The sequence below is a fragment of the Cebidichthys violaceus genome, unplaced genomic scaffold (genome assembly GCF_023349555.1).
Source record: "Cebidichthys violaceus isolate CVI_PGR_0920_01 unplaced genomic scaffold, fCebVio1.0.p SCAF_16, whole genome shotgun sequence".
NCBI classification, from domain to species: domain Eukaryota; kingdom Metazoa; phylum Chordata; class Actinopteri; order Perciformes; family Stichaeidae; genus Cebidichthys; species Cebidichthys violaceus.
The window spans coordinates 4,423,621-4,437,184 of NW_027176329.1; the positions used below are offsets into that span (position 1 = coordinate 4,423,621).

Below are 13,564 nucleotides of genomic sequence, written 5' to 3' on the forward strand. Positions count from 1 at the left end.
ACAATGATAAAGTATTTAATAATTCACAGAAGCTAAAAGACAGTTACTAACTGATTTACACTATCGATAGTAAGGATTCGCGAAACCGAGTTCTAACACTCCCTTCCCCAACAGGCCGACAAACGCCGGTCTGCTGTAAAAGAGGAACGCCATGAAGAACTGAACTACGTCTCTCCGAACAATGTTTTTATACCCGAAAGTCAGTAGTTTACTTTCAAAAGTCCATTATCAGCTTTGTGATTGGCTGAAATCCGATTGTCTCCTCCTGTCCTCTGACAATGCTCTCCATTGGTCTAAATGATCCAGATAATGTCTGAATAGTGTCCGCTGGTCTGACCTGTCCTCATCTAGAGCGAACCCCCCTCGTTCCATAGGGCTGTATTCATCAACATCTCTGCTTGATCAATAAATCTCCTTCCCCCACTGTTCCTCACATTCCTGAAGCCGGCTCACCAAACTCATCTCATTACCATACAGTTGTTTTCGGATCTGAAAAGCCTGTCTCAAAGGTCTCTCTCTTTCCCTCATAAACATTCAGTAACTGTATTTTATAGTTTGATACATAGAATGATTATACTTTTATGATTTAACACTTCTTCAAATAAACATGTTATAACATTATATCCACCACTAGGTGTGCTTATTAAACTTACTAACATTGCCTTTTAACTTTAAATTCTTCACACTATGAAGGATTTATGAACAAATGCCTGTTTAAAAACTTTCAGAATATAGATAGGAATGAAAATGGGAAGTTCAGTGTCTGAAAAAAAATAGTTATTATTATTTAACAATAATGCTTACTTTTTTGAAATTTTTGAGAAATCTACAGATGTGCTTTTATAATTGTGAAACTGATTTCAATAATTATTATATTAATAATGTGTTTACATTTATAATTGCAGTTTAGTAACACGCTTTTGCTGATGGCTTATTGGAAATTGAGAAACTGAAGACCCTTTATTAATGACCTACGAACATTTCTAACATCAGATCTGATGATTTTTAATAAACTGAGAGACTCAAGAAACTCAAGCATTTTTAAGAAATGAATTCCTTAATATTAACCCTTCATAAAGGGTGACTTAACAAAATATTACAAGTAGTAAAGGTGTCTGCTGGAAAACTGAAATACAAAATAAAAACAATTTAATTTAAAAGTGTTGGTGGTGAATGTGGAGGAGGAATAAGCGTCTCTGGAACACGGCTCTTGTCGTAGAAGGAATTGTCCTGGCGGCCCCCGATCAGCTCCTGGTGGATCTGGACCTGTGAAGTCCAACAGCTTCTGGAGAAAACCACAAAGAAAATGTATTGTATTAAAACACCATGCATCCCCAAACCTCCTTAACAACAGCATTACACTTAGAGTCAATTAAAGAAGTGTTTACATTCAGAATGGAAACTTTCTATCATTTGAGGTCTTTCCTTTTTATGAAGAGTTTCCACGTCAGATAATATTCCAAGAGGATCACTCAAATAACTTGATGACTTCTACAGGATTGATCATTTCTAAAGACCACACGAAGATGAAATACATTGCTAGACACTGAGACACTAATCCATCACACTGCTATACATCAGCCTGATCAACACTTCCTTGAGTTCAGACTAGTGGGAGGAAGAAGAGCTCTCTCTGGTCGATGAAGTTCAGCATCACAGTCAGAGAATGGAAATACTTCTGAGACAAACTGTCAGAATGTAAACAGAAAGACAGCTTTAATGTATCAGTCTAGACATGTGGTTAATACACAGCTATGTTTCATCTTGAGCTGAGCTGAGGACAGATTCTCCTCCAGCTGTGTAAAGCCTGTGTCGAAAACTGTTAATGTACTCTATCAAGTTATAGGAGGCTCTGCTTCTTTCCAGTTACCAGACAATGTAGCACCGGTTCATTTGGGCTGAACCCAGTGCTCTCTTGTGTTACCTCTCTAGCTGCAAGCATTAACCAGGACAAACCGGCTTCCCAGTCTCTACCCAACTCCAGCTGCAACAAAGTATGTTAACAGCATTTTGTAAATAAAGTTGAGTCAAGTTGCAGAGATTGATTTAAATTCACTCCGCCATTCTATTACATACAATGTGGGTTTTATGTTCAAACCTCTTGTGAGAAACAGATCAAAGAAACTCTTTGTTCTTCATTGATTCAAATGTGATCATATTTAATCACACTGTTGTGTTTACAGAAGTTAACAGATATAATGTAGTTGTATATAATATGAGCAACAGTTTTGACCCGGTCAAGGATCTGGAGCCACAGTTAGGAACCACTGTTTGTATATTAATATTAATTATATTAATTGCCAAGTGTTTTATAAATGACTGGGTTTGTAAATATATATTTATGTGGACATGTGCGTGTATCTGCATTGTGTCCTATCCTTTGTTCTTTGTATGTGTCCCTGTGAAACACTTTGCTGCTCGTTTTGATATGTGTTGTATAAATAAGCGTTATTATTAGTGTGATGTTAAGTTTAAAGGGGGAAAAAGAAAACTATATTCTTGGGAGTGTAACATAGAACATATATAGACACCTAACGGACTACTCAGTCTTGTATTTTACGCGGAGCTACTGCTCCAGTCCAGTAGGTGTCGGTAGTGAGCCCGTTAGCTAGCCTGCTAACCAGAAGAACACACTTCATTTCCGGGATAAACAAGGACATGTGTGTTAAATAACTATCCTTGTTCTTAAGAAATACACGAATACTATTAGAAGTGTTATTTAAACAGACACCGTTAGTTAGCGTCCCTCGACTTTATTTATGGCGGCCTCGGTTCATGTCTCCAAAGTCCGGTCTTTGTATAAGAGGATTCTGGTCCTGCATCGGTTCCTGCCGATAGATTTGAGAGCTCTCGGGGACCAGTACGTGAAAGACGAGTTCAGAAGACATAAAAGCGCTGCAGCCGAAGACGCGAAGGGCTTCATGACGGAGTGGGAGGTAAAAGCATTGCGTCTCATGCGGTGCACCAACCAAACCCCATTCATTAATCTCTCAAGTTAAAAACAGCTTTCCATGATTGCTGCTATTCATTTAAACGCCCCCTATTCCAACAGAATGTACATCTTCATCAGGTCATGTTCAGCCTTGCCAATCTGAAGTCATATATAGTAATATATATGTATATATATATATATATATATATATATATATATATATATATATATATATATATATATATATGTGGACTGAGCTATTAAAGTGCTGCTCTGTTGATTTTGTTGAATTAACCACAAGACATTCCTTTTTTAAATGTAACAAGTTTTTATATTTTGTTAAGCCACACCTCTTACTAAAACTCAAACTGAACTAAGTTTGTCCCTGTTTCCCTGTTTTTGGTAACGTTGCAGATTGCATGGTTATTTCCAGGAAATGTCATCTAAAGTCATAGGATATTATGGACTTGTAAAATAAAGCATTATTGTTTTGTTTCACAAAATAAAAGTCTACATGCTGTTTCTAAGCACGCTGTTGAGAATAGTTCTGAAATGTTCTGGTGGAGAAATAATGAATGATATATTGTTTTTAGCCTAAAAGTGGTCATATTGAGTCAGTCAAAACGTGAATCAGCCTATAGTACCCACCGCCAGGCGTCGATTGTAGAATGTCAAAAAACCAGATTTCCCTGTAAAATGACTACGGACATGACCTCAGTGCTGTCTGCACCCAAGGTCCTCTTTGACTTGACCTGTCCTCAGTAATGTCGTCTCTGATGGCCGGTGCATTGCCGTGTGATGTCAGTCCGTCACCACATGATGGCAGAGCGGTGTCAGGAACCAGGAGGCCAACATTAAGGGACTGAATAGTGATGGTAGACTGAATATGTGTGGTTGGGTCAAAGTTGTAACTCACACCGTCACAATGTAAATATTGTAACTGTTGAACACGTGTTATTGTTGGACCCAGGGGTCAGTGAAGGTCTGTGGGAAAGTTAAACAGAATGTAGCACTGAGCCCACCCCGTTATGAAATTATACATATATGTGTGTGTGTGTGTGTGTGTGTGTGTGTGTGTGTGTGTATATTATATAAAATGTATTCCATAGACTATCTGATCACGTTGGCCAATCTATCCTATTATGGGAACAGGGGAATGTTGAGCTTGAAGGTTCATTATTGTTGGAAATGGTGGATTGACAAAAAAAATCTTAGTACGAGGAACTTTTATTCGGAATTTTTCAGTCTCATTAGAATATCATGAAATGATTGGTTGAAGTATTGTATATGCAATCAATACTTATTTCATAATTGACTAATATATTAAAATAGGTTGTATAACAAACATGTAAAAAAAAATTCTTGTATCAGCAGATATGCATCTTCTTCACCAGTATACCAGTGGTTTAGTCCAGTACTGTGTGTTGCCTTCGTGTTTGTTTTGGAATAATTATGATAATAAAACTAAAATTATACCAATTGTGTTTCCTTCTGGAGAAATATAGCTACAGTAAGGCTGCACAATCAATCGAATATTAATGGCGATTTTGGTTGAACATGAGCGATTGTGATTTTGATGTTTATGATGCGTGTTCCGTTCGTTGTAAACTCTGCTGGACACGTTCGTTGCGTTAAATTAACAGGAATTTAGCACAAAAATATCCATTTTCTTTTTATTATTTTCAGTGCATCTGATTTTATTTTAGTATATTAATTAACGCAGGCCTGATCTGATCTGGAGTTGGAGTTAGACCACAGTGACTGAATACCAGCCTCATACCTACCTGGATGCATGTGCTGATGGGGGATCAGTATATTTGCAATTCGTCCTCTAGTTCCCAAAATAATCATGAGAGTGCGCCAGGTCCTTTTTTTATGTCACTTCGGGGGAGAGCTAATGTTTTCTAGCACAATTACGCACTGCTGTGGGATGGTAAATCACCCATCTGCAGCCAATTTATCTAATGAAGTAGATGGTGATTGCAGATGGAGTCCTGAGAGCTCCTTTTGTCATTGCCATAGCTGTGAAGCCACCGGGGAGGAAGTCACTGTCATTATGCCTCACTATATCAGTATGCATTGTTTTCAAACCCACAGTCCATTTGCATTGGTTCCAATTTGGGGACGAGTGGCTTTTGTCATATTTACACACAAATGGAAACATTTCTAGGCAAAACTTAGTCTGAGTAATTGAATAATTGAATAATTGTCCACGATAATTTGGTGAGAAAAGAAACCTGAGCTGCACTGTTGGCCCCATGTGGACACACAAAGACCAGGACATGATGCTGACATCGCCCTAGCCAATGAGGACTTCTGAATTTCATCTTCAGCTCGCTACCACTATTTGTACGTGAGCGTAATGAACTGGCAGTCAAGCGATAGATTAATCAAGTAGCATATCAGAAAATAAATAATAATGTTTTAAACGAAAAAATACTTCCACCCCGTCACATTCGTCCGGCCCCCACCTTCCACCGCCTTCTTTTTCAGAAGTAGCGGCTGGGTTCAACAGCTGGTGTGGTTCTGTCCTAATGCTGAATTCAATTTCATTTTTTTTTTTTAAATCCAAAGCTTGCATTGAAGTTCTCCGATGAATCTTTAAATGTCTGTGCTGTCATGCCTCATTGATAAAGAGGCGTGCGGGAGAAACACCGCAGTGAAAGTCGTTTTTGAAATGGATTGAATCTGAATATCTTGTTAGAAAAAAACAAAATTTAAAAAGGAAGATAAATTTAGATTTAAAAAGAATATAAAGTTAAGATGAAAACTAATTTTGGAAATGATTTCCAAACTGACATTACATTACATTTCACATTTGATTTAGAATTGCATCCCATTCATATTCATTTGTAGATATACATGTGAGGTACTGTGCCAAAGCCTTTAAGCTAAGCCAGGTTCACCCTGCTGGACTTCCAGAGTCGTCAGATCGTTTCACTGCTCACGCTACACAACTTGCTGTCTTGACATTTGTAAACGGCAAATGGACTTGTATTCTAATAGCGGCCGTTTATTCTTCCGACCCCTCAAAGCGCTGTACACTACATGTCAACATTTACCCATTAACATGCACATTCACACTCTGGCGGCACAGCCTTTGGGAGCAATTTGTGCCCGAGGACACCTAATTGGGAGTGAAGAAGCTGTCACTAAAATACAGGTAGCGTCATGCCTGATCGTGTTCACATTATAGCCTGTTTCCACATGTCTTTATTATTCCCCTATGCAAAATAGGCACTGCGTTATGTTTATTCATGCAAACATCCAACACCCATAGGTGCAACAACGCTAACGTTGGTCCTTGTTGCAAATGCAACACAGGGGACCCCGGGTCCTGCGCTCCCTTTGGCTGTGGCTCCCCGACAGATCCAGATATTTAGCATGCTAGATATCTCTAACCACATTAAATAACAGCTAATAACCACCAGAGCTCATTCAGACTTCTGTCATTGTCATGTCCAGAGGCCAGGATGGACATTAGTTTTGTTTAATTTAGATGCAAATAAAATAATTTCATTTAGCAGGATGCCCATTAGCTTCAACAAAACCAAGGTTTTTCTTTGTGGGGTCCAATCACACACCGTATTAGTAGACAACACACAAATGTAATTCCCACACGCCTTTCCCATTTGTGCCAATTGCTGTATTTGATAGCTGTTGAGAACACACCAAATTGTGTTATGTAATGAGTATAGCAGAGCCCTAATAGCACAAACTCTCCCCTGACTGTCTCCCTAGTCCTGTTCTCCTCTCCGTCCGTTCTGTCAAAAGGAAGTGAATTTCCTCTCTATCTCGGCTTCCTCAGAAAAATACAGACGAGTCGGAACAGACGCGGAGCAAGACTCAAAATGAGATTACAAGCACTGAGTGTTCAGCGTGTAATCCATTTATTTCAGAGGCACCCATGGGAGTTCTCTGCGAGTAATAAATCTGCTCCGTTGGGCCAAACAAGCGTTCCCCAAAGAGACAGAGAGAAATGTGTTTGTAGGAAGCAAAGGAAAAAATGAGGGAGTATTGTAAATAGGAAATGAAGAGATGTTGACATGATTGCTGTGACAGTTTGGTTTACTGTGTTCTATTTTTTTCATTTGTATTATTTGGTTTGGGGTGCCCGCCAGGTCTCTTTAGGTTGGTCAGTCAGTATGTTTCATTTGTAGTTTTCCTTTTTTTCCTGCTTTTATCAAATCTAATAAGGATAGCACACCAATCTAATAATCGATACTCAACACAAAACCAAAATATTCTTATATTTCACAAAAACACCCAAAATCCCAAAGTTCACAAAAATAATAATAATCCCACTCAAATTTCCACTGTGGGTTTTCTTTTACACTGTTTTTAGTCCAAGTAAATTCTGTTAGCCAAAGAGGAAAGAAAATCCAGTTCCGTTCATCATGGAGTCCACACTGTCACTAACTTTACTCCCTGAATAAATATTATCACATTTTTAGAAAAAAAAAGTGATTGTGGACAGAAGGGTCTACAGTATGTGTTTGAAGGATCTCTCCAGGATGTCAAACTGATTTAGCTGTGAAAACAGTTAAAGATAGACGTTAAAGTGTAAGCCCTTGGTCCAGCCTCGTTCTCTTTCACGTGAATGGAGGAAGTAAAATGCACTGATGGCTGAATCCAGAGTTATTTTCAACTCTGGATTCAGCTATTTTACGACTTGTTGGACCTCATGATTTACATAATGATTATTCAAGTGTTGTCGATGTTGATTCACATCAAAAAAAGTCATCTGCTGAGTCACATGGGGAAGAAGTACTGTTGGGCCCCATGGCATCAAGTGACGGATCCGCTAATTCCACTTTTCAGCAACTTTGTAAAATTTGCCTCAAAGCCCGGCGCTATTCCTGGGGGCATGGTTCAGCATACTTTTGGTAGCTAGCGTAGCATTGACCTGCTAACGCTTGGTGCTGACAGACGACCAATGTTAGGACCGGCCGAGTGATGCAAGTAATCGTCAAACATTGGGGCTCAGCTGACTGTTGGAGGGGAGCCTCCAGCAGGAATATGTTTGATGCATTTTGTAATCACTCTGGCACTTTATTTAGATGCAAAGGTGCTTACATGTCCGAATCATTGAAACATCGAAACGTGGAATCTACCTCAAAAACTGATGTTTGTTTCCCAGATTAATTATTAATTGTGATGTAAAACAATATGTACCCTCTGCCCTTTCTTCCCTACTGTAACTTGTGTCACTCAGCGCTGACCACCAGACACACACACACACACACACACACACACACACACACAGTTAGTTTAGAGACCTGCATTCATTTTAAAAACCAAGCCTCACATTGATTTCCGTTAGCAGGCCCAATTTAAACATAATCGGTGGCGTCGGCACGTGAGACTATTGATCAGGCCGTTGATTAAACAATTATGAGCACATCGGGCCCGGCGCAATGAGGGGACTGAAGTGGGCTTAAGACCTGAGTGGGTGAGATGTATTTTTGCACCCTCTGTTTAAGCTTTACACATCAATATGAAAAATGAAGACAACTAAATTGTAGGCCGAAACGTGAGGTGACCATATCGCCTACCTGTTGTGTCGAGACCATGGACAGCACTGTTATGTCACGGCGGCGCTGTGCAGAGTGCTGAACAAAGCGAGCGGTGCAGATCGACAGAGTTCTTAGCATATTTGCTTTTCATGGTTATAAATATAATTTTCGGCCCTAAGTTATTAAAGGAGCGACTGAGAGGGGAAGGGACAGTCAACCGGAGAGGCCGAGAGAGAGAGACACTCGCAAACAGCTTCTTCTACGCGCCTTTCCCTGCCGGTTTCAACACCATCGTTCATAAATATAGTAGCTTTCAAAGCCGGACCTGCCCTGTTAGACCTAGCCTTTAGTACTCTGTGGAGAGTTCCTCTCTGGACGGAGATTCAGACTCTCACAGAGTTACAATAGTGTGCCTGCCCAAAGCAAATTTAGAAATGTACTTAAATGAGTGTGTGGTTCAAACCAAAGAAAAGAATGACCCTCTAAAACAAACGCCACTGGCCTGACGGCTGCATGACTCAGGTGACACTCCCAGAAAAGACTTTTTAGGATTCATCACTTTTGCTTTTAATAAAACCAAAGTGATGATGTTACCAGAAGCCTTCACGCGGCTCAATTAGTGATGCAGCAGACTCCTGCTAATGTTATGGATCCATTAATTTACTCACCTAGACTTTCCCAGTCAAGGCCTTGAATGATGCCATAAAGTACGAGCACGAGTGTGTCAAACTGTTGGCGTGTTCCTTTAAGCTGCCTCGGGGAGGATGTTTCCTCTTTGGCAAATGTTCAACATAATTACATTATGCGCAGGAAGAAGCCTCTCAGATGAACGGCTTCTTATCGCTCAGCAGTGAATGTGTTCCGAACGCCCAAGATGCTCTCTGGAGGGGCAAACATCAGACATTCACCGTGTGCTCTCTGTTCAAGCGACAGACGGCTATTCAGAAGTGAAAGAGACGGAGGCGGGCCGTGGTCCTGCTCGGGATGATTCACACGCAGCGCCGACAGCTTTGGCTCGTCGCACGCAGGCGAATAGGTTAACTAGCCGGTTCACACCGTAAGGAGAGGAGATCTGTGTGTACAGATCGGCCACGAGCAAAGTCAATGCTGTGAATTAAAGAACATAGCCTTGAGTTTACTATATATATTAATAAACATGAGTCTTTTTCCCATTCAAGGAGGACTAATTGTGATGGACTAGGTGAGAATTAGAAATGTGCTGTTATTTCTTGCCGGAGGATCTATGATGCTGTCACTATCGGGGCTCTGCCACATCTGTCACTGAGCCACATCAGTCAGAGTCAAGAATCACTTTGCCTTTATTCTAAGAACATCTGTCTGATCTTAGAGGGAAAAGTAAAATGCTTGCGAGAGACAACTTCAGTTAGAGGTTTAGTGTAAAGCCAGACATCTTTGGGTCCTGTACTTTTCGATACATTTTTATACTTTTGGCTCTGGTTATTTTAATGTTTTCAAGATAAGGAATACGCTTGAACTTGAATATACTCCCTCATAAATGCTTGATAACATAATCTGGTGTTTCATCTACACGTAAACCATTGTATTATATCCTACCATGATCACAACATACAATCAAAGTTAATAGGAGTTATTCACCAATTCATGATCAATGCATGAAAACATGATCCAAGCTAAAGTGGAATTGATGTCAAAAACTGTTTTTGGGGACTACTTCCAGCTGTGGATTAATCCACATTTGGTACTCTAGTGCAGCGTTTACGAAATGTTTTTTCTGGGGACACACTTTTTTTAGAAATGACAATCCAATATATATTTATTTAATGCATGCGTTTTATGAATACATATATATACATGTTGATACTTAATAAATCAACCAAATAAATGCATTCAGGTGGAGATAACGGACTATCTCATTCTTTTATTTTCTTCTCTTCAGTACAGAATGTACGACAGCCTTCTATATTAGATTCAATGTTATAAGTGAGAATACAATTATCAGAACATTCAGGCTCCCTCGTGTGGCTCAAAGGTGAACTGCAGATATAAGTAAATAAAAGCCATTGGAGGAAATTCTGCTAATTTATTTGGCGACCCAAATAAAACCTCCTGCGACCCTCCGGTGGGTCCCGACCCAGGCTTTGGGAATTTACATTACATTACATTACAGTCATTTAGCAGACGCTTTTATCCAAAGCGACTTACAATAAGTGCATTCAACATTGGTAATCAAAAGAACTACTAGTCAGCAGAAGTCATAAGTACATTTCCTTTTCTAAACAAGCATCTAAGAGCATGAAGCAGAGCATAACTCAGAGCCAAAGTACAGTGCAGAAACAAGAAAAACAGTTAGTGCTGTAAGTAATACGAATACAATAAGTGCAACAAGCTAGTATGAAAATACTAAGTGCTAAGTGGAAGTCTCAGGGTAGCACTTCCTGAAGAGGTGGGTTTTCAGCCTGCGCCGAAAGATGGGCAGCGACTCTGCTGTTTTGACGTCAGTGGGAAGTTCATTCCACCACTGTGGGGACAGGACAGAAAACAGCCGTGACCGGGTCGATCGGCCGCCAGGACCTCTGAGCGACGGGGCAACCAATCGCCCCGAGGCAGCAGAGCGAAGTGGTCGGGCGGGGGTGTAGGGCTTGACCATGGGAATGACTGCTCTAGGCAGCAGGACTGAGTCAAAATAAACTAGTGTTTGTGTAGCACAGACGATATCCAGGCTTTGCATACACACAAAAATGGAGATCTTCTCCCAAATCTGGGAGAAGATCTCCATTTTTGGGGCACATGGGCTTTGTTTCCTAAAGAAATCTTGAGTTGTCCTTAAACCCTTGTGCATCATTTTAAAAAGATGTTCTTAGAGGCCAAAAATGCTTTAAAAATACTTTTAATTAATATTAATTTCCATTTTCACAAGTTAAATCTTTTAAACAACTTCAGCTCTGATCATAGCTACCAAATCTAAAATCGTTGTCTGAATTTTAAATGACAGTTTGTTTACATAATACCACTGATATTTTTTTTGTTTAAAAAAAACATTGATTTTGTTGCATTGCAACGCCGCTGCAGTGCTCCATAGTACAGCAGCAATGCCCCTAGTGGAATCCAGGAGAATAGCATATAGGACAAACGGCATAATGTGGTGAAAAAAAAAGCACCTCGCCCTCTAAGGTCTCTCGACCAACAGCTTTCAGTTGTTCCTAGAACAAAGATGACGACCCGGGCCGACTGGTCCTTCTCTGTCGCTGCCCCTAAGCTCTGGAACACCCTTCCCCTTCATATTATCCACCTCACCAATGTTTAAAAGCCGTTTAAAAAGCTTTTTTTCTTTGTGATTTGTGTCAGTTTGTCTTGACTTTAACGTCACTTACTTTTATTAATCCAGTCTTTTTGATTGTATGACTGCTTATCTATGTGCAGCACTTTGGATAACCTTTCTTGTATTCTAAAATGTGCTACACAAATACATTTTGATTGATTGATTGATTGATATAGTAGAATGCATAATATTATACTGCAATGGCCGTAAGAAAAAATAATAATAATTGGGGTTTCAATTGGGACATTTTTGTCCTTAAGGGTCTCAGTATTTCAGCTACACAGTTTATTATAGACTTATTATAAGACCAGGTGCTAAACACTGCTACTATTCCTCTCTGTGTGCCCCCCCCCCCCTGCAGAACTACAAGGCCACCCTGCAGACTCAGGTACTGGAGTCAGCACAACACGGCTCGGTCAAGTTCGGAGCCAACCTGTCGGAGGGGAAACTCGGCAGCTTCCAGGAAGACCAGATAGGCCAACTGTACGAACTCATGCTGGAGTCCACCAAATCCACCAGACAGTTTGACATCCAGGAGGACAGCAAGTGAAGCAGCAGGCCACAGAAACGGGCCCGGGACAAAAAAAACAAATGGTTTTATAATGGATTCAGATCATTAATATATTACCTCTGAATGCTTCAGATGAGAAGTGGTACTCAGAGGCCGAGTAGAGGCATTTAAGAATATTTGATTATATTAAAGTGCTGTGTAATAGCTCCGTCTTCCCGTGCTCGTCTGTAAAAGCGGTGCCTCATGCTCCTCCACGGGTGCATTAAGGTGACACTAATTAGTTTCCTTTGTCATATTTTTTATTTATTTATTTTTTTGCATGAATATAAATGTGAGTTTGTTTCTCGTGAAGGATGCACCCAGAGCTCACATAAGCGATGCTTCTTTCAGCCTCAGTGCCGTTGTTGGGGTGAAGCCCTCGTTATCCATGTGGAAATATGAGCACATGTATCCATGAGCTGTGTGTTGTGGGGGGGGGGGGTGTTAACGCTGTGATAGAAGCCAACTCATGGTAGCTGACGCACCGAGTTCAGACATAATGAGTCTTTGTCCTGCATCTGTTCCAAATATGAGGCTGCTCTGAACCTTCCTCTCTCTTCTCATAGACACTGCTTCTGACAAGTGAAGCCAGTATGGAAGCTTCTCTCTGGTTGTATAGAAGTCTATGAGAAAATGACTCTACTTCTCTCTTGATTTATTCCCTCAGTAAACATTGAAAACATGAGTTTATGGTCTCAATCTCTAGTTTCAATCTTCATCAATACAGCATGATGTTCATTTAGTAAATTATGGTCCATTTAGAGTCAGATAGACCATAAAGCAGCGGATGCTTTAGGGCGGGGCTACCTTGTGATTGACAGGTCTCTACCACAGCTATATACAGCGTCTCTACGTCACTCCTCCTCAGTCCAAATATGGTCACTTCTGTTCACTGCTTGCAAAAAGCCAAGATGGCGACGGCCAGAAACACCAAACTTGAGGCTTCAAACCGCCACGTCACGATGACTACGTCCACTTCTTTTAAACAGTCTAAGCAATGTAGCAATGTAACTCATCACTTCCCTCCTCTTGTCCCTTCGTCTTCCCCCGCTCTCTCGCTCTGCGTAGCCACTTGGTGACACATGGCTCTGCTCATTACCAAGTGCCAGGTGGAAGTGATAGAGGTCATGTTAAACAATTACTGAAAGCAACCACCTCGCTTATTATCTCTCAATCAATTACAGCCGGGGGCCTTTCACAGCTGAGAGTAATCGCTGACTTCATTTTCGAGATTGGACTGGGCGTACTCGGTGATTGGTAGAAGG

General features: G+C 40.5%; 1 protein-coding gene across 1 annotated transcript; it reads left to right on the plus strand.

Moving 5' to 3' along the window:
- The first annotated feature begins 2,646 nt into the window (after positions 1-2,646).
- Positions 2,647-12,984, plus strand: sdhaf3 (succinate dehydrogenase complex assembly factor 3). Its single transcript, XM_068710555.1, has 2 exons — positions 2,647-2,936; positions 12,111-12,984. The coding sequence occupies exons 1-2, from the start codon at positions 2,760-2,762 to the stop codon at positions 12,297-12,299; spliced, it is 366 nt and encodes a 121-aa protein (XP_068566656.1). The 5' UTR covers positions 2,647-2,759; the 3' UTR covers positions 12,300-12,984.
- Positions 12,985-13,564: the final 580 nt, after the last annotated feature.

Excerpts from the sequence above, each read along its gene's own strand:
- sdhaf3 (XM_068710555.1), top strand. The coding sequence starts at position 2,760 with ATGGCGGCCTCGGTTCATGTCTCCAAAGTCCGGTCTTTGTATAAGAGG. Across the intron at positions 2,937-12,110 it reads GCTTCATGACGGAGTGGGAG|AACTACAAGGCCACCCTGCA; the intron begins GTAAAAGCATTG and ends CCCCCCCTGCAG.